Here is a 19,410-nt window from a genome sequence, read left to right on the forward strand (position 1 = left end):
TCTTTTCAGCAAATTAATTGTAAAAGACCGTATTGGAAATTTTTTAAATGGGAAATGCCAGTTGGAATCGCAGGTTGAGAGAAGGCTGCCATGTTCACAGTTCCCTACTGCCATTGTCAAACTTTGCTGTTCATTTATTTGAATTCAAAGTTGGTTATGCTTTTCCAACACCTGCCTCTGGGCCCCTAATTTAAAATCCCCAACTTAAATCTTACCCTTTCATTGTTTTTATTTTTTTCCTTTTTAGGTTCAACTTACTTTTATTTTATTTTTGGAATTAATAGTTTTCCTTTTTATCCATCTGAAGAAATAAAATTATAAAATTTTATATTTAAGAAGGTTTAAACTAAGTGGGGAATGTTGCATTTAATAAGGGGCCGAGCAGTACGAATCCAATCGACTAATTTTGGCAGCAATTATAAAGAGAAAGTATTGATATAAAATTAAGAAGAAATAATTTATAAAATCAGATGAAAAAAATGAAACCGAAAGAATCTGTGTGTTAAGCTCCCTAGCCATTTGGCTTGCATCCACTTCACACATGCAGAAAGAACTTTTATTTTTATTTTACAACAAATAGCATTTCTAAATCAGATCTATAAAACCAGTTCATTATTTCTTTTTGAAGTATTTGGTTTCAGTTGTCACCCACTTACCATATTTCTTCTTTTGAAGAAGAAGAGAAGTAGCTTTCACGGTGTAAGCGGCCTCTGCTGGTTTTTGGCAAGTCCAAAGCTCTGTCAACTTTTTTCCTTCTCTTTGAATACGCATTTCTGCTTTCTATAACTTACTCTTTGCTCCCCAGAGATTTTACCTCTTCTCTTCCTTTTTAATCAGTTTGTGGAATTCCATTTCTCTTTTATTAGATTGTAACTGTTCAGTAACTGATTTCCATTACGGTTTAAATGCTATTCCATCAGTTTGTTTGATCCAATTCATTTTCTCCAGGTGTTGGACATCCAAATTGTAGGCTGTTGTTTCGTTGGAGAAGATGTTGTGTGCTTGTTCAGGTGAACAGTTCAAGTTTGAAGATGCTCCACAGTCTCCGGAGTCTTTAGCAACCAGAGATTTCTCAGCCAGTGGGCTGTCGTCTCGGACCGGAGATTGGGAATCCAAGCTCGAGGATGTTCAAGTGGATGAAGTTGAATCCACTCTCAAAGAAGCTCTCTCCTTAAACTACGAGGTGGATAAAGGGCTTATTTCGGCCAAATCAAAATTGTTCTTCGTTCTATCCAATCATTTGCAAGCTCATTTGTTTTCTTTTTGGAATGAGTTTGCAGGAAGCAAGGGCACTGTTGGGGAGGCTAGAGTATCAAAGAGGGAATTTCGATGCTGCGCTTCAGGTTTTTCAGGGTATTGACATCAAAGGTTTGACACCAAGGATGACTACGGCTATTGTTGAGAGGACCCGGCTACGCAAATCACGGTCCAAAGCTGACATTATCCCTCATACTGTGATGTCGATGCACTCAGTGAGCTTACTTCTGGAAGCCATTTTCTTGAAAGCAAAATCGTTGGAGGAACTTGGGCATATTAAAGGTATTTCCGAATTCTCCTTGCTGGGAACTTACATAATTGGTTTGCTTCACAGTTGACAAGAAATGGTTTCATGGTTTTGCTTAGTTCTTAGAGGTACTGGCCTTATAATCTTATGATTCCCTGCGCATATGTCTGGACCGAGACGAACAATCCCTGTTTTGGATGGTTCAATTTGATCATCGAAGAAGATCAAGGATTTTATAAATTGCACTGCACTTGTTGAATAGTTTAGATGTATGCTATGAAATTGGTGTTAAGAACTTAGGAGTGTAAGGTTTAAATGGTTTTAATGCTTTGTTTCTTTCATTTATCAGAGGCTGCAAAGGAGTGCAACCTAATTTTAGATGTAGTTGAGGCGGCACTGCCTAATGGAATGCATGAGGGAATTGCTGAAGATTGCAAGTTACAAGAAATGTTTCACAGAGCATTAGAACTGCTCCCTAATCTATGGATTAAGATAGGCTATCTCAAGGAAGCTATAACTGCGTATCGTCGGGCTTTAGTCAAGCCATGGCATTTGGATTCCCAGAGGTTAGCAAGTGTACAAAAAAACTTAGCTGCCATACTACTTTATGGCGGTGTTGAAACCAGCCTCCCACCTCCTTTACGTGTATGGGGCTTAACTACCCCTAATTGTATTGAGGAAGCAATTCTTCTCCTTCTAGCACTAATGCAAAAAGTGGCATTTGGAGAAATAAAGTGGGATGCAGAAATTATGGATCATCTCACCTTTGCTCTCTCAGTTTCTGGGCACTTCGAGTTACTTGCAGCTCATGTGGAGCAGGTCTCTCCGGGCATATATGAAAGAGCTGAGAGGTGGTACTTTCTTGCTCTTTGTTATGCTGCTGCTGGTCAGAATGAAGTGGCATTGAACTTATTAAAGAAGGTTTCCAGTCAGTCTGAAGCAAAGCGCGAGCCTGATATCCTTGCTTTACAGCTTGGTGCTTATATATCTTCGCAAGATCCGAAGCATGCTCATGATGGAATAACATTTGCTCGTTATGTGATTGACTTGGAAGATGAAATGAATGGACATTTCAAGGCTCAAGCCCATAAGTTCCTTGGCATTTGCTATGGGAATGCTGCTAGAATTTCCATATCAGATTCTGAAAGAGCTCCTTTCCAGAAAGAATCTTTGACCTCTCTTAACTATGCTGCTTTCAACATGAAGGAAGATCCTGAAGTGATGTTTAACCTCAGTTTGGAAAATGCAGTTCAGAGGAATTTAGATTTGGCCTTTGACAATGCAATGAAGTACTCTAGCCTGGTGGCTGAAAACTCAGGAAGAGGTTGGAAGCTATTAGCATTAATACTTTCTGCAGACAGGCGGTTCAAAGATGCTGAAACCATACTTGAGTTCGCTTTAGATGAAGCCAGTGGATCAGATCAATTAGAACTTCTAAGACTGAAAGCTGTGCTTCAGATTGCTCAGGAACGGCCCAAGCAAGCAATTGAAACTTACAGCATCTTGCTATCTCTGATTCAAGCACAAAGAGAAGCTCAGTCTAATAACTCTGGTCATGCAAAGAGTTCCCATACAGAGGTAGTTTGACCTGAAACAGCTGCATGAAATACATTTCATGCATTTGCAAATTATGCTTGTAATTAACTTGAGTACTTGCTATGTGTTTTCACCTATGTTTTATCTTTTGCAGAATATAGCTGAAAGAAATATGGAAATGGCGGCCTGGCAGGATCTAGCTACTGTTTACACCAAGTTTGGTTCGTGGCCCGATGCAGAAATTTGTTTAAACAAAGCCAAGTCAATTGATTTTTATTCACCCAAAAGTTGGCATACAACAGGTAAAAATCCCATCCAATCACTGCATATTAGTTACTGATGTTCCCTTTTAATTTCCAAGTATTTTATTTTGCAGGTTTGTTATTTGAAGCCCAATCACTTTATAAAGAGGCCCTGGTATCATTCTCAGTCTCACTGTCTATAGAACCAGATTACGTGCCCAGCATTGTTTCAACTGCGGCGGTACTCATAAAACTGGATGGTCAATCACTCCCAGTTGCAAGAAGCTTTCTAATGAATGCTCTTCGGTTAGATCCTACAAATCATGATGCCTGGATGAACCTTGGATTGATTGCCAAAATGGAAGGCTCATTACAACTAGCAGCAGACTATTTTCAAGCAGCCTATGAGTTGAAGCTATCAGCACCTGTTGAAGCCTTCACATGACACTGGAATTTAATTAGTTAACACTTAGCGGGCAATTTCTATAACAAAGTTTGCTGGTTCTATACACTGCTATTCTGCAACGATGTCCTATTGAAATGTATAGCAACCTCCTAATTTTTAGCTTCGATTTTTTGCTGTTAATACCAACATTCTTATTCAGAAAACTAGAAGTTCTTATTCCTTGTTAATACCAAAACTCTTGAACTCAGAAAACTAGTTGTTCTTCCCTCCGGTACAAGGTTCTTTTAAATTATTTTAGTTGAATCCAGGCCGCACAAACCAGAAAACAAGGCATATAAAAAACTACATTGACAAAATATAAGAGAGGAGTTAAGTCTTTACAGGAAACCAAGAAATTTGATAAGTTCAGGTTGAGATTGTACAGAAAAAGCTCAACTTCATCTTGGATTTATCATACACATTACAACTGAAAATGGAGAAAAAAATTGACTGCTGGTGCACTTGTACCGTATCACTTGCTTAATGGCGAGGAATTCACAACTTGGAAACTATGTACATCAAAATTTATTTCTGCATGACAGAAAACAATTAAGTTTACAAAGTGGAAATTTAAGCGAAATTGTAATGGCCTCTAGCTAGAACTGGTATCTGATCCACCAGATACCTCCGATAGGCGTGAAAAAGATACCAGCGAAATTGTAAGATGGAAATGATCACAGAATAGAAAATTGTTCTGATAAGCTAAACTTCTTGTTGAGGATGTCTATAATTTTACCATTTACCAATGTGGAAATCATGATGCTCATGAGGGGAAAAAAAAGGAAAAAAATGCAGAAATACTTGATGGCAAATCTCTCGACCAATTAAATAACCACATAGAAAGTTTACCCATATCTACATTAGCAGTTTTGGCTGAAGAGAGACTAGGCAAATCTTCAACCCAGCTGCCACTGCAAATCACCAATCAACAAAAGGGTCAAATTTATATATTGTTGCTGAATGTAAGGAGTATAGAAACTGATCCTCAAAAGAAATTATTTATCAGAGCCAAAGGCAGCATGGCATGAGGTTGGAGGACAAGGGCATCATCATAGGAAAGACCATGCCACAATAAGATGAAGTGAAACTCCCAATATTCCCCTCCACCCACCACATTCCCCCTTTAACAAGCAGATTTTAATTCATAAAAACCATAAACCATTGTCATTCAAGCTGCATTAGGTAATAAAAACCTTCAAAACAGGTTCGCCTTTATTAGAATTTGCTGACTGCTTCGCAGCCGCTTGCACCTGGGCACGAGCAGCTCTTCCCGCGGCTGACTGTTCAAACTGCTCTTGCCTGCGATTTTGATCAATCATTTATAAGTTAAAAAACTAATATGCCATAAATAAACTGTTGCAAAGCATCACAATACTCTCTTATCATTCTTTACCCTTGTTGACATCAAACCAGAGGAATGTTCATCTTTCACAACTCCAAATAGCAAGAGTCTGAATATAATTACCTCACTGCTAGCAATTCATATAACAATATCAATGAGGAAATCAAATTGAATTATTTTCAAAAATTTCAATCTCCCATAACACAGTTGCAAGCCCTAATATTCAGCAGTGAATTTCCTCTCTCTTTTTTTCTCTGATCAAAACTCAATAACCCAAACAATTTTCGAAATCAAAAGAATCAGTCTTATAAATCGTGCAGCCCGGAACACAAAAATTTTGAGAATTAAACAAAAAACATATGAATGCAAATATTTGTCATATGCCAATAGTATGGCAGAAGCAACAGAATATGAGAGAAAAGACAGCGAATCGTAGAAGGGGAGACTAAGTGACCTTTTCTGAGCAGCCTCGGCGGCTTTGGCACGAGCTTCGGCAGAGGCCAATCTGTCTTGCTCCTTTCGCTGTTCTTTGTTTCCTCCGTCGAAGCAAGAGAAGAAACACCCCATTTTCTGTCCTTTTTTCTTTCCCTAGCCTTTGATCTTTGACTTACGTTGCCGTTGTTTTATAGATTGCGGTTACGTTTAATTATTTACCTCCTATTTGAACCAATAGAAAAGCGCCACGTCATAAATAAAAGGACATTTTTGTCTTTTCGGAGAGCTTAGCCGTCTGCTGGCGGAATTTCGTTGGTATCTTCTTAGACTTAACATCATATATGTTTCCTGTGTGAGTCGTAACAAAGCCATTTTCAACGGCTCGAAGATCTAAACGGCGGCGTTTCCTGGTTTTCCTTTGCCCCTTAAACTCTAACAACAAGCGTCTAAGGAGTCATAGGATACGATTTGAAATGCGACCCTTAGAGACACTGCCGCCAACGGAAACCCTAGAAATCGAGAACGGTTTGTTTCTCTTTCCGCGCGTGAAACTCAATCTCACAATCCACCCTTCTCTCCCCTCGGTTTCGAAACCCATCGACGAATGGCAGCTCAAGCGAGCCCTGATAGATTTCCTCAAGACCTCGCTCTCCGTCTCCGTTACCGTCCCCGAAGAAGACCTCCAGATCAAACGACTCAAAGACCTCAAGAAACGGAAGCGAGACGAGCCGGTCGCCCACGGTGCTCTATTCATTCGTGACATTAGGTTTTTGAGCAGTAAGAAGAAAATTGAAGAGGTTGATAACGAAGAAGAGGATGTGAAGGAATTGGAAAAGAAATTTTTGGAATGGAGAAGCTATGTAGCGGAGAAAATGGATGGGATTGAGCTCAATCTTGAAGGAGTTAAGTATAATCTTAGTGTTGAGATTCCAGCTTCGGATGATTTTGAAAGAATGAGGAAAGATTGGGGGGAGTCGTATGCATTTCGAAACCGAGGTCTGTATCCATTTTCGTTTTGAATTTGAACTTGAAGTTGCGTTTTATATTTTAAATGGATTTTTATTTGCAGGTTATTCGAGGGGAGGAAGACAGGAGCCTGATACAATTGTGTTGAGAGGGGTTCCATCGAGGTGGTTCGCGGAGCCAAGAGTTTCATCCAAGCCTTCGATGCTGGTTACGCATACCATTTTTTCTACATTTGGGAAGATAAGGTAATTCCTTTCTTTAATTTATTTCACCGTTACTGAATTTTAGTAAATTATGTCAAACCCTTGTTGTTGAATGTGTGGAAACTCTGTCATGATTTGTGCCTGTCAAAAGTGCGGTTTTATATTATCTATTGCGTATGAGAATATTAGGGATTTTTTGGTTAACCTTGTGTTCTTTTACTTTCTTTCACTGACCTGAGGCCTACTAGCACCTTAGTTAAGCACTAAGCTATATGACTCTAGGTTAGCAAGAATTGAATAGAAATGAGAACTCTAGCATGTGTAGCTTCTAGCTACACGAGTTTTAGGATTTAATTGCATTCTTTTCTTATGGTTATAATTTGTTTTCTTACATACTCTTAATATTTACAAATCATTGACTTTAGATGCTCATAGAACTTATCTTACCCATGGAGACTAATTACTACATATGAATTGGTGATTGATTGATTGATATCTTATATCTTCTCTAATACTCTTCATGTGGTTGCAGTATCATTCCTTGCACTTATTGCTACATGTCTAAAATAATGTGTCTTATTTTTAATGCTATGAAATGAAAATTATGCGATTGTACTCTTATTTTATTTTGCTCTTTCAACTTACATTTATCTTCATATTCTTTTTTTATCATTTAAGAGTAATTGGCATTAGATGCTCAAAGATTTTCTCTTACCTACAAAATTTATGAAAACATATGAATTTGTGATGGACCGGTATCATATATCTGTAGTCCTAATACTTCATATATTTTAGATTGCTTTCTTATGGTTAATGCTACTATATGAATTTTACACGATTGTATAATGTTCTTGTTGTTACTCCTTTTAACTTCTCTAAATAGGAATCTTAATGTTTCCGAGGACGAGGATCTTGCTAAGGGGATGGATGAGTATGAATTGGACATAGGCATTGTTTCAGGTCTTCATTGTAAGATCATTGTTCAATTTGAGAAATACCGGGATTTTTATAATGCACTCAAGGTTTTATGTGGTCGCTCGTTGCAAAAGGTATGGATATTTTTCTTTTTTTTCCTTTCTCTTCTAATTATAGCTGAGGAGCATTTTGCTTGAGCCTTGCACCATAGTTTGATTTTTTTTTTCCTGCCATGAAGTCAATGGCACATCACTAGGTTTTTTTCCCCTTAATTTGTCCATTCGGCAATTAAAAAAGCAAAGTTAACTATTTTGTCAACAAAAGGGGCAGAGTTTAATCTGATTTGCAGAAAATCATTATACACCAAAACTACCAAAAACTAAAGACAACATTTTAAGTCAAAAGAAAGGTTTGGCTTAGAGATCAAAAATCAAAATAAATATAACTGCCAAAAAAAGAAAACATTTTAAGTCAAAAAAAGCTTTGACTTAGAGATAAAAATCAAAATAAATATAACACTGAAGATAATAGTTACAGAGAGACAGATAGGGAGAGAGTTCTACGCACGTAGCCAAGCACTGCTGATGCAACCAAGAACATAAATCCTATAAGTGATATCTCATGAAACAAAAGCATAACCAAATAATACAGGTAATATATGCAAGAGGAGCTTTCTCTTGCTTTAGGCAAGTGTCTTAAGGGAGATGGTGGCCTTTTCTGGTGGTTAAAAATTGAAAGTGCAAGATAGTCTTCCTTGCTTTCTGCACTATGGCTTACTTGCGAGCCATTATCAATGCCAAAGTTTTAAGACTCCTTTTCAATGGGACACTTCGAAAGGAATGGGTAAAATCTATTGCATGGTTGATTGTGTTGAACATTATGGTGTTGTCAGATGTGATAAAAAAGATAACACTTCTGTTCAGTTATTTTGCGAGCATGGCTAATCTAAATGCTTGTTGGTCGGGACTATGTTTAAATTACATTTATAACATCATCCATCAACAGCTATAGTGTGAGTAGTTCTGCTGATATCCAATCTCATTTACTATTAATTAGCAAGGATCTCGATTGAGTGCTGATTATGAGGTTACATGGGACAAGGATGGGTTTTTCCGAAACTCAAGAAGTCAAAATCAAGACAAGAGCAGCAAGATGCAGGAACCTGCAGCAGTACGATACAGATCGGAAGCTCCCAGACGTGAACCTCATGTATCTGAGTTCACTTCGAATGATACCCGCAGAAAGAGATTCAAGGTCAGAATTCAGCTCAATGATGATGATGAATTAGGCTTCCTGTTATTTTTTCAATTGTTTTCTCTCATTAATATTGGTTGATATGTTGGTCGGATCTTTTATTGCGGGTTATAGTCTATGTTTTCAGCTAAATTGTGATCCTTTTTTCCTCTCTGAATGCAGGAATGAAAATATAGGTGCACATTTAGAAGATTTATGTAAGAGTAGACTGAATGAGGTTAGGCTTTCGGTTAAATGATGAATGAATATTTCCATTTCCATCTGATTGGTTTATTATTTCGGAAATGATGCTAAAGTTCTAACTTCACCCGTTTTCAGTTTTCATATGCTAAATGCTTTCTGGACAACATGCTATTAATTAATCAATTTTACCGAGTTTTCTTTTATTTGATAGAATAAACATATAATATTGAAATTACTATTTACTAGTAGTAATTTACTAATTGAAAACATTTAAAAGGTTATCTTTAAATATTATCTTTTAAGGTTAAATTATTAAAATATATATTTTATTATACAAAATGTTCGTCATTTAATCTTCAAAAATTCAATCTTAAGTTTTAATTAACTAATAAAATTGTTTTATGAGATAATGGAAGACTTAAAATAATTTAGCTTAAAACTCAATCATTAATTACATGTTTAATAAAAATTAAAAATATATTATTAGAAAGCTAAATCTTTTATACTAAAACATAAAATATTAATATAAATTTGAAGTCTTGAACAATACATAAATTCATTAAATAGTTTAGCAAAAAAGCTAAAAAAAATTATGCTAAACTTTGTAAACCTATATTTTTAGTAATAATATTTTCGTCTTCTACAATTTTTTATGCGATCTTCTATTTCTTTTGAGGGAAGGAAATAAGGATAGTTTGATCTTTTACTTAATCAAATAGAGTTGGTTTATTCTTTTAATTAAATAAGGATAAATATTATATCTTAATGTAATTAATTCATTTTAAATATTATTTTCTGTACTTATTAACCATGTTTGTTGATTGTCTTTTATCTTCTACTTTTTTTTTAAGTTACCTGTTATTCTTTTGAAGTAAATTTTTAGATTTTCTTTAGAAAGTTCAATTTAGAGGTGCTCGTGGGCTGGATTGGGTCGAGTTTAGACATGATATTAACATATTTTATGCTTGTCCAGGCCCGACCTGAAATATTGGCTTAAAATTTTGTCTAAATCCGTTCATATTTACAAAAGACTAACTTAAACCTATTTTAGGTCCACTTGTTATTTTTTAATTTAAAAAAATATATTTATATTATATTATTTTAATGTTTAATAATTTTATACATTTTTTATTTGTTGAAAATTTTTATATAATCATCGTAACGTTATTTTAATGTTTCTTATATATTTAGTATAAGTTTATTTTAAACTTAAAAATGGATTGGGCCGGGTTGAATTTGAGCCTTAAATGTTTAAGCTCGAGCTTGACCCATATTTTAAATGGGCTTAATATTTTTTGTCTAGTTCATTTTTTGAGCTTAACATTTTTACCCAAACCTTTCTAAATTTTAGGCGAGCCTTCAGACTTGGGCGGGTAGCCCGATCCTTGAACATGTCTAGTTTAATTTTTTTAATTAATTTAGATAAAATATTATGTTTTAATTTAATTAATTCATTTTAAATGTTAATTTTTAGTATTGTTAATTATTTTTATTCTCTTTTAAAGTACAATGTTTTTAATTTTTATAATTTTCATAATCTTCAACTTTTGGTAAAAGTATCAGGGAAGGCTTTGTACTTAGGGGTAAATTGCATTTTGGCCCCTCTATTGACGTGAAAAATGTTGAAAATTATTTTTTATGGGTAAAATATAAAAATGGTCACTCAACTATGCCTTTCATTTTATTTTGGTCACCCAATTATTAATCATTTTTATTTAATTATTAAATTTTTTAAAATTAAATATTTTTGTTAGTGTGAGTTGATGTGGGTTTTTTATCGGTCTAGTAATAAAATTAGCCCTCTAATACTTATTCATTCTATTAATTTAATCTTAAATATAAAAAATTTAACAAATTTAGTCTTTAATATTTACAAAATTTATCATTTTAGTTCTAATATTAAAAAAATTAATAAATTTGGCTAGCAACATTTATAAAATTTACTAATTTAGTTATAACTCTAAAAATTTTAAAATATATATTTTAAAAAATTCATTTTCAATCTTTTATAATCTATTAGTTAACCCATTTGAGGTATTAAAATAAAAAAAAACAATATCCTCTTTTAAGTTATTTGCAACAATTTTTTTTTCTATAATTTAGGCTTCACACCGGAGCAAGCTAATCGATTTGTAACCTATTTGGAATAGTTGGTTGCATTACTACTTGAATAGATAACGTTTTTAATGTCTTTATTTTCTTTTGGATATTAAATTTTTGTGTTTTATCTCAAATTTTTTAGAGTTATTTTGCAAGTAACTTAAAATAGGGTAATTTTTTTATTATAATATCTCACATGGTTAGTCATATGGATGGCAAAAAAACTTAAATATGACCTGACAGGATTTGGGTTTTTTATTGAAATTGGGGGTTTGAGCGGGGTAGGCTAATTTTAAAAAATAGTCATGTCGGATCGGGTTTAGAATGAAAGCCCCCACCCTACCTCGAGATATTTATAAAATTATCCTTTAGATGTATTTAATATTAATTAAATTAAAAATCTCTAATCTTTACCACTATTAGTCATATTTTACCACTTCAGTACTAGTTCCCTTTCACCCCTTTTAAGATTATTTCTCTCATTTTCTATCTACTTAATTTAATAATTTATTAAAGGAATTCTTGTTCCTTTTTTCTTCTGTATTGTAATCACAGTATAAGTGTAAATATACATTAGTACACAACTTCATAGATAAATTATTAAGCAAATCTGGTAAAACTTTTTGTTTTAAAAAATAATTAATCACAATTTTACAAAAAAAAAAAAACTCAGGTGGAATCGAAGTGAGTTAAAATTTTTAAAGTCAAGGTCAGAGCATTAGGTCAGGGCAGGCAAAAAATGGTTTTGAGGGCAAAAATTTCAATCAAAGCTAAAAAGTACAATATCATGATCATGTCTTGAATTGTCTCAAAACATAAATCCCTGTGTCTCAAGATAGAATAACTTTGAAGTTAAAATTCTATATTAATATGAGACTGTCTCAAAACATTAATAAAAGTAATAAAACTTTAATAAAAATTTAAATTATAAATATTTGATATAGAAGAGAATGTTACGTGCTAAATGTAACCTTTATTACTCAGGTGTTACAAAAATGTAATCAGACATGTCCTTTTTTTTTTTACCATAATTTTGTTTCCCTCTATAACAATTTATGATGGCTTTTATTTGTTTAGTCTCTCAGCTTTTAGCTATTACTCATCGTCGTATTAATGTAACAATTTGATAAAAAATATATATGTTGTACCAATTATTCTTTCTATTATTTCATTTAACTTTCCTAGTTTAAAAAGGTTTTATATCGAAATAATAAAAACTTATATTGTCGATGGTCGTCACCTGGTAAGGATGTTCATGCAGTGTCATTTTAGTACGATTCGACGAGACGCGAACCATGTTGCAAATGGGTTTTCAAATTTGAACACAAATGTATAACTTTCTTCTTGTCTAGGTTCAGGTTTTAAATAGAAGATTGAGCAACTCGTTTCTCTCAAACATTACAATCTTCTTTCTATTTTCAATACAAATTCAGTTTACTTTTTATCTCGAAGTAATCAGAAATCATATATTTGTGTAAAATATTAAACAAAATGCAGCTTTTCTTTTGCATTTTGTCTTGTGTAAAGAAATAGTGGTTCCTTACCTTTTTTTCTGGTACCCCTATAGTTTTACCATTCATGTGCATGTTTCATCAGCCACTCTCATTGAACGTTCTGATGATCTTCTCCCTTAAGTAATTAGGAAAATTACCACAAAGATTACTTACTGACGCCCATACTGGAAAAAGGAAAGAGAGAAAGAGGATTTATGATAAAAACTAAGAAAAAGATAAGATTGGTCTGAATTTGGTACTGTTATTATCGACTGCAAAGAGTTGCTTAACACCAGGAATGACATTAGTGTTTGCTGGACGAGAAGAACGAACAACTTTGAAGCTAATCAGCTTGCTAAGTTTTCTGTTTCCTTTGATAGTCTTGATACTCTACCAAGCTGTATTGCAGCTTAAGTAAAAAAAAATGAAGCTTTCGATCGAAAAAGAAAAGAAAAGAACAAGATAGCGATCTACTCGTCTCCGTTTTTAATTGAAGAAACACCCATCTATTTAGTTTAATTAATGAAACAGTAATAAAGACATGGTGAGTGGAGAGGTAGGTGTAAAGAAGAGGGTGGTTGAACGGGCGTGGAGGAAAATTTATGAAGCTGCGGTTTCTTCGATCAAAAATATTTGGTTTATGTTTTATTGTCTTGCGCTTGGGAAATCGTGTAGTCTGATTGGCCATTAGACGCTTGCATGGTAACATAAATTGAATCCCCTTTCTAATTATCTCAGCTACACGTGTTTAGATATACACAGTCTCATTAATGGGAAATTATCTCAAGCACAAAAAATGGATGAAGAATTTGGGATTTCAATGGCCAAACGGCTCAAAGATGTAATTATTTTACAAAAAGTAATGTGAAGTGCCAGCCCTAGCATGACACCAAGTTAGAAATCAATCAGTATATGAACTATCATTGCAACAAATTCACTGAATCAAGAAGACGACCTTCTTGGATGATATGTTTCAGGTCTACAATAAAATGATCACGAAGAAAACCAAATCCAAATGTTCCATTCATGTACTGCCATATCCTTCCTTCTCCATGCTGGAGACCAGCAGATCCTATCAAGGATGGAAGCATTAAATTGCAACTTGAGTTGATATGCAGAATGTGGGAAACCTTCTCGATGCCTGTCATGGCTGGTTGACTATGAATTTGATCCTCAGCTGCAATTGGCTGAAAATGTATGCGATCATCATAGATACGTTCTTCCTCTAGAGAAAATGGTGACTGCATGGACATAGGTTCTGATGTCCAGAACACAAGAGTATAGGAGGATGAGAAGTCCCCAATCCTTTGGCAGATTATGCCCCCAATTTCATCATATTTAACAAGATAGAAATTCAAGTTCATGTCACCAGAAATTCCCTGCAATTATAAGCTGGAAGAGATTCAAATCTGAGCTGTAATAAAAAAAAACCTATTTCATTCATCATTGACATGATGGGAAACATTTATCAAGCACCTCAGTAGAAAAAAAGAGTTTGTTATCCTGGAAAACAGTGGCCTACAAGGGACCCAAGGTATGCCAGTCAAATGCATTTGTAAATCATATTAACCAAGTGTAATTGCAAGCCAAATTGGACCAAACTAACACAGTTAAAGCCCCAAGGGCAGTACCTCCCATTTACATTCTGAAATTAAAAATCAGATGATGTGCACAAAAAGGATGTTTATCAAACAACACAAAGGCACCTACTGCTTGTCTACACCCTGAACAAACCAGCTTCCCCTGACATTCTTTCTCATGTTTGTACTTTGCATAGCCTTGTCAATATGTCATATAAATTCAAAAACATCAACCAAAAACATGCCACAGTTGTTCAAAGATGTAAGGGAAAATAAGGATTAATCAGTGCTAAAATGACAGCATGAACTGAAAACTTTAATTAACTAAAATGCAACCATCAAATCTAAGGTAAACCTCCCCCCCCCCCCCCACCCACAAAAAAAAAAAACTTAGAAAGGCAGCTTTACAAGCATTCTTATTTTCCTACTAATCCAATAAGTCAACAACAATATATTTACAAACAGAAGTTCTTAAACTCTGGATACAAAACAAAATTTGGAAAACGAGGAGTTTTCACAACACCTTCCAAAGACCCTGCAAGGGCTTATCCGGAGTAGGCGAGCAATCGATAACTTTAAGGAAATGCTCAGGCTCCCATTTCCTCCTCCCTTGCCTTTCCTTCTCCTTCTTTCTTTGCCTCCTCCACGCTCTATCCCCACCACCACCAGGGCTCGTTCTATTCGCGAAATGCGTATACATTTCCGATACAAATCGGTCCGGTAAGCTCCCAGCGATTCTGCTCTCAATAACTTCATCACTATCTCCTATCAAATTCTTTGAACTTGAAATCCTTCTTAACACATCTTTACTTTTACTACTATGCCAAAAGTTCGAATTTTCTTCAACTACAAAATGATCCTTACCCATGAAATTAACATTGGCTGGCACCAGATTTTGGTCCATGCAGACAAATTCCAGCCAGCTACCGAAATCCCCGGATGGAATTTCAGTTTGGCCTTCTAGATCGAGAAAGTACACGATTTGCCCATCTGGGGATATCCCCATCCACAAAAACGGTGATTTGGTAACATGGTAAGTGCCGTTTTTGGACGGGCAAACCCTAGAACCGAAAACAAAAGATGGGCCCCACTCGAAAATGATCAACCGAGGACATTGACCTGAGAGGCCGGCACGACCGCAATGGCGCCAGAAGCCGATGAGATTCTCCCACTGGGTGAGGGTCTTGTAAAGGAGCTTGTAGGTGATTTGACCGCCACCCCATTTATTGATCTGGGTCTTGGGGCCCCACCGGCGTTGGCAAAGGGCGAACCAGAGCTTGGTGTCGTTGCAACATAGCGAAACGGAGCGTTTAGAGGTGCAAGCGAAATTCGCGATATCGGGTAGGGACAGGAAGGAGAGGATGCAAAGCTGGACGTCTTCAGGGAAGTCGGAGAAGGAAAATGACCACTCCTTTGGGTCTTTGGGATTAGCCATAGTAGCTTTCTCTTTTTCTTTTTCTTTTTCAGTTGAGGGACAAACTTTGTATTTATCTGGAAAAAAAATTAATGGTTAATGGTTGGGTTTGAGATGAGAGTTTGGGTAGATTCTTGGAGATGAGGGAATGATTCCAATAACAATTCCCCACCAAAACGTTGTCTTGTCTGCAATTAAGGCAAGGAAATGAAACATGCCACAAACAAATGCGCACACTTCGGTTGGGAACTTAGGAAAGAAAATGCGTGCACTGCAATATTACCTTTTGGGTTAGGCTTTCAGAAGTTTGGGCCTTTTAAAAGTCAAGACTGAAATGGTAAAATAAGACTTAAATCAGGATTTATATACATATATAGCCCGTTTAAGGCAGGACTTTTCGTCTATAGGAATACAAGGACTTTTCCTTATTTTATCATTGCAAGTAAGTTTTTTTTTAATCATTGCAAATTTGAGAGAAGAATGAGTTACACACAGCTTAAGCTGTAATCTAATGTCAACTTATAACATCACAAGGATCAAGTAGTAAAGAAGCTTTGCAATTGGAAATTGTCTTCCTTTTTTCAATTTCATGTCTTAATAATCATTTTGTACATATTCCACAAAATCCAGTGTATCATTGCATCACTGAATAATACGTGTTATGAAAAACGTAGCAATCTTAATTAGCATTCATTCAACAGAAGAAAAAAAATCTCATAAACAAAACCGTAAGAATGTAATAAGAATTCACTGATTCATGCATCAATGGATTTTGATCTGGATCGTCTGAAATTCTTAAGCTCTCCCTCCACGGAAACCGAGTTCCTCCCTGGAACAGTGTCCTTGGAGTCTCGGCGCTTCGGCTTCCCATTGCTGGTTCGATCGGTTCCATTGAAAACCTGGCCCACCAATCCTTTCAATGATTCAGGACTGACGTAAGATTCGCCAGACAACAACTTTGAGTGTGCATTCAAGAATTCACTGTAAACAGGAACCACCAGTTTCACCGTTGCTTCTCGTAATTGTTCCCTTAAATCAGCGTCAGGAATGCTATAACCCCTTGCGTGTCTCTGCGAGATTTCATCAAAGCGATTGAAAAATGCTTCCAGTTTACCTCTCACAAAAGCTGCTGTTGCTTTGGTGCCATTTTCTTGCTCCTCCGACTCTTCCTTCTCTAACAATCTTACTAATGGTCTCCATGCTCGCCATTGATACATGTAAGCAGACTCCTCTGCAGCACTCTTGTATTTCTGTTTCATGTATTGCTCTCCGATAAGCTTCCCAAGCTCTGTATTCCTGCTCCTCATGTAAATGTACCAATAGGTGTTCATCACAAATATGTGGAGCAAGATTTTGTCTTTGTAACTCGAACTCTTCGATTCAATGTTTCTCTGAAGAGCTTCCATGATGTTAGATATGGCATCTTTGAGTAAATTCTCATCTGTTTCTGGCTTCGATAAGATACCGGCTTTCCACATTTGTTCTGTTCGGAAAACTTTAGCCATGGGTGCGCTGTATGTCTCTGTGGTAAGGTACTTAAGGTAATTGACTGCATACCTCACAAGTTTCGGGACTGAACCATCTTGTTGTGGTGCGAAAAAATCGGAAGTGCCTTCAATTTGTAGGCCAAACTCCCAAAACACTTTGCTTGAAGCATGCACGAGTAGCTTTTCAAGTTCCCTGAAACGTATGCAAATATCAGCTCCCGATTCACCTTCGAAAATCTCGGTAAATTCAAGCTTCAGCTTTTCTAAGGAGTCAAACATTTCCAAGAGCTTGAACAGCTTCTGAGGCTCTCTGTTGCTCCTTGCAACACCTTCTCCAAAGCGGAAAAATACCGCCATGATTTTATCAGCAATCTTGACAAAACACTCTAGCCAAATGAGCACTTCAGGAAGTCCTCCCAGAACTTGCTTGCAGAGTTTCTTTTCTGATACAAAGACTGTTTTAACCGCGAGCTCGAAATGCTGGATCCAAAGAGAAATTGCTGTCTCTAGACTCTCCCACTTCATTTCATCTATTTCTTCAGGAGTGTATGTTCTCAAGTAATCAGGGTTTAGTCGCATTAGTGCTTTAGCTGCTCTTCTGTATCTCACCTGTTAATCAACCAAAAGTGTAACAAATTTATAGGATTTGAGAAGTAAAAAACAAAACCATGTGTCTTCAAATATCAAATCGAACTGTTTGTCTAGACTTCCAGTTCCTTACTGTTAAAAAGTATAAATTGACCTAATCAAGGTTCTTGATACTAGCAACCTGTTTAATATAATGTATGGTAATCCAGTAGCACTAGTGCTTGTACCTCTCTGTTAGAAGCATTTTCATTTATATATTTGACGCAACTCAGAAAGGCATGTATTATTAAGATAGTAATTATCAATTTATCATTGATTCTATAACTTCTAATCAATTCACTCAAAATCCGAAGGTCTAATGGGACATTTGGGTTGCTGTTTGTGTATAATACTACATCCATATGTATATATGTTTATATACATATATAATGTACATATATCAATCTAAAGGCCTCGAAATATGGCCAATTGAGGAAACCTTAAAAGGAAGATATTTAGCTTACCTTAACGAAGATATCAATACATATATCCAAACAATCACTGGCAGAAAGGGTTTCTGCAATTCGACTAAGGACTTGGACCTCCATTTCAGTGCCAAGGTCAGAAACCAACGTCTGATCAGCTTCTTCATCCGCTTGTTGCTCCCCAATGTTTTGGTGCTTCATTTGCTGTAACATAATCTCAAATTCGTCCTGCAGATTTAGTAAGGCCTCATCAAGCAACCCGTCAAACCTCATAGCATCAACCTCAGATTCATATAGAGCCTTAAGTGTGATCAAAGTCTCCTTCAATCTTTGGGTTCGATATTGATCCGTAGCTTTTGTTCTGCTCAAGAATTCCACCACCTCTTGAAGCTTTTGAATCACCGGCTCTCCATCTCGACTTATTAAGTTAATAACTTCGTTAAGCTGATCAACGCATTGGACGTATTTGAGCAGCTTTTTAAGCCTCTTCCTTGGGTTTTTCTCAATAGATAGTTTATCGGAGAGTTCAATGAGCTTCTTCTGAAAAGATTCAGAGAGCTTGAAACTATGAAGGAGCCCGAGAGCCGGGGAAACAGCTCTATTAATTCTGGTCTCGAGAGCCTTGGCAGCCATAGCCAGGGACTGCAAAGGAGCTACTCTTTTAGCAGCTGTTGAGAGCTTTTCATCAATAGAATCAAACTTCTTCTCCATCTCTTCCAGGTCTTTTTCCAACTTAGCCGATGATTGTAGCAACGTTCTCAAATCTGAACACGCCAGTTCTAGCTTGACAAGCGCTGAATCCTCTTCGTTGGCTGCCATTGATCTTGTCGTTGACGAACTAGCAGGCTAGAAACAATGCAGGGACAAAGAAGAACAAAGAGAGCAAATTGCAAGATTGGAATTTCTTGCAAGCTTTCCTAAACGCTAATAAAACTAATGACGATAACAAAGTACTGGTGTTGGCAAAACAGGACGAGAAAAGGGTAAATCACGAAGACTTCCATCTCGATACGTACCAAGAACAAATGGCATTCGCGTATTCGAAGCGGACAAATGCCCAAGAGAAAAACTAAGCATGTTCGGCCGGTGTGCTTGGAATCGGTCTACAGTTCAAATTCCAAATCAATAGCACATTTTTATAATCAAAACATCAAAGCACGTTTTGGGTTATTTCTTTTTAATTGAATCGCATAATGGGTTCAAGCCCAATAAATCAACAAACAGAGTAGTCCAACAACCCGAACCCAAAGCAGAAAGCG

General features: G+C 36.0%; 5 protein-coding genes across 10 annotated transcripts; 2 read left to right on the forward strand and 3 right to left on the reverse strand.

The window, feature by feature from the left end:
* The first annotated feature begins 359 nt into the window (after positions 1-359).
* Positions 360-3,979, forward strand: LOC107957908 (protein NPGR1). Of its 3 annotated transcripts, none has more exons than XM_016893531.2 (6): positions 360-723; positions 949-1,183; positions 1,281-1,539; positions 1,854-3,082; positions 3,195-3,342; positions 3,417-3,979. In XM_016893531.2, exons 2-6 carry the CDS (start codon positions 992-994, stop codon positions 3,725-3,727), a joined length of 2,139 nt encoding a protein of 712 aa, XP_016749020.2. In that variant the 5' UTR covers positions 360-723; positions 949-991; the 3' UTR covers positions 3,728-3,979. The 3 variants fall into 3 exon arrangements, with proteins under 3 accessions (XP_016749020.2, XP_016749021.2, XP_040950109.1); XM_016893532.2 differs by lacking the exon at positions 360-723 and adding an exon at positions 731-836; XM_041094175.1 differs by lacking the exon at positions 360-723 and having other exon boundaries at positions 848-1,183.
* A 44-nt stretch (positions 3,980-4,023) lies between these two features.
* On the reverse strand, positions 4,024-5,675 carry LOC107957910 (uncharacterized). The gene is made up of 4 exons (XM_016893534.2): positions 5,524-5,675; positions 4,921-5,026; positions 4,577-4,638; positions 4,024-4,258 (listed from the first exon to the last, which is right to left on the reverse strand). Exons 1-3 carry the CDS (start codon positions 5,634-5,636, stop codon positions 4,624-4,626), a joined length of 234 nt encoding a protein of 77 aa, XP_016749023.2. The 5' UTR covers positions 5,637-5,675; the 3' UTR covers positions 4,024-4,258; positions 4,577-4,623.
* Positions 5,676-5,904: 229 nt separating this feature from the next.
* LOC107957909 (A-kinase anchor protein 17A) lies at positions 5,905-9,228 on the forward strand. 2 transcript variants are annotated; one of them, XM_016893533.2, is made up of 5 exons: positions 5,905-6,500; positions 6,574-6,715; positions 7,557-7,722; positions 8,645-8,842; positions 9,005-9,228. In XM_016893533.2, exons 1-5 carry the CDS (start codon positions 5,978-5,980, stop codon positions 9,008-9,010), a joined length of 1,035 nt encoding a protein of 344 aa, XP_016749022.1. In that variant the 5' UTR covers positions 5,905-5,977; the 3' UTR covers positions 9,011-9,228. The 2 variants fall into 2 exon arrangements, with proteins under 2 accessions (XP_016749022.1, XP_040950110.1); XM_041094176.1 differs by lacking the exon at positions 9,005-9,228 and having other exon boundaries at positions 8,649-8,843.
* A 4,187-nt stretch (positions 9,229-13,415) lies between these two features.
* LOC107957907 (F-box protein At3g12350) lies at positions 13,416-15,932 on the reverse strand. Of its 3 annotated transcripts, none has more exons than XM_016893530.2 (2): positions 14,722-15,932; positions 13,416-13,997 (listed from the first exon to the last, which is right to left on the reverse strand). In XM_016893530.2, exons 1-2 carry the CDS (start codon positions 15,631-15,633, stop codon positions 13,539-13,541), a joined length of 1,371 nt encoding a protein of 456 aa, XP_016749019.2. In that variant the 5' UTR covers positions 15,634-15,932; the 3' UTR covers positions 13,416-13,538. The 3 variants fall into 3 exon arrangements, with proteins under 3 accessions (XP_016749019.2, XP_040950112.1, XP_040950111.1); XM_041094178.1 differs by having other exon boundaries at positions 13,416-14,010; XM_041094177.1 differs by having other exon boundaries at positions 13,416-14,032.
* Positions 15,933-16,030: 98 nt separating this feature from the next.
* LOC107957905 (exocyst complex component EXO70I) lies at positions 16,031-19,367 on the reverse strand. The gene is made up of 2 exons (XM_016893528.2): positions 18,191-19,367; positions 16,031-17,708 (listed from the first exon to the last, which is right to left on the reverse strand). The coding sequence occupies exons 1-2, from the start codon at positions 18,968-18,970 to the stop codon at positions 16,368-16,370; spliced, it is 2,121 nt and encodes a 706-aa protein (XP_016749017.2). The 5' UTR covers positions 18,971-19,367; the 3' UTR covers positions 16,031-16,367.
* Between the last annotated feature and the right edge of the window lie 43 nt (positions 19,368-19,410).

Source organism: Gossypium hirsutum, chromosome D05 (assembly GCF_007990345.1).
Source record: "Gossypium hirsutum isolate 1008001.06 chromosome D05, Gossypium_hirsutum_v2.1, whole genome shotgun sequence".
Lineage (NCBI taxonomy): Eukaryota > Viridiplantae > Streptophyta > Magnoliopsida > Malvales > Malvaceae > Gossypium > Gossypium hirsutum.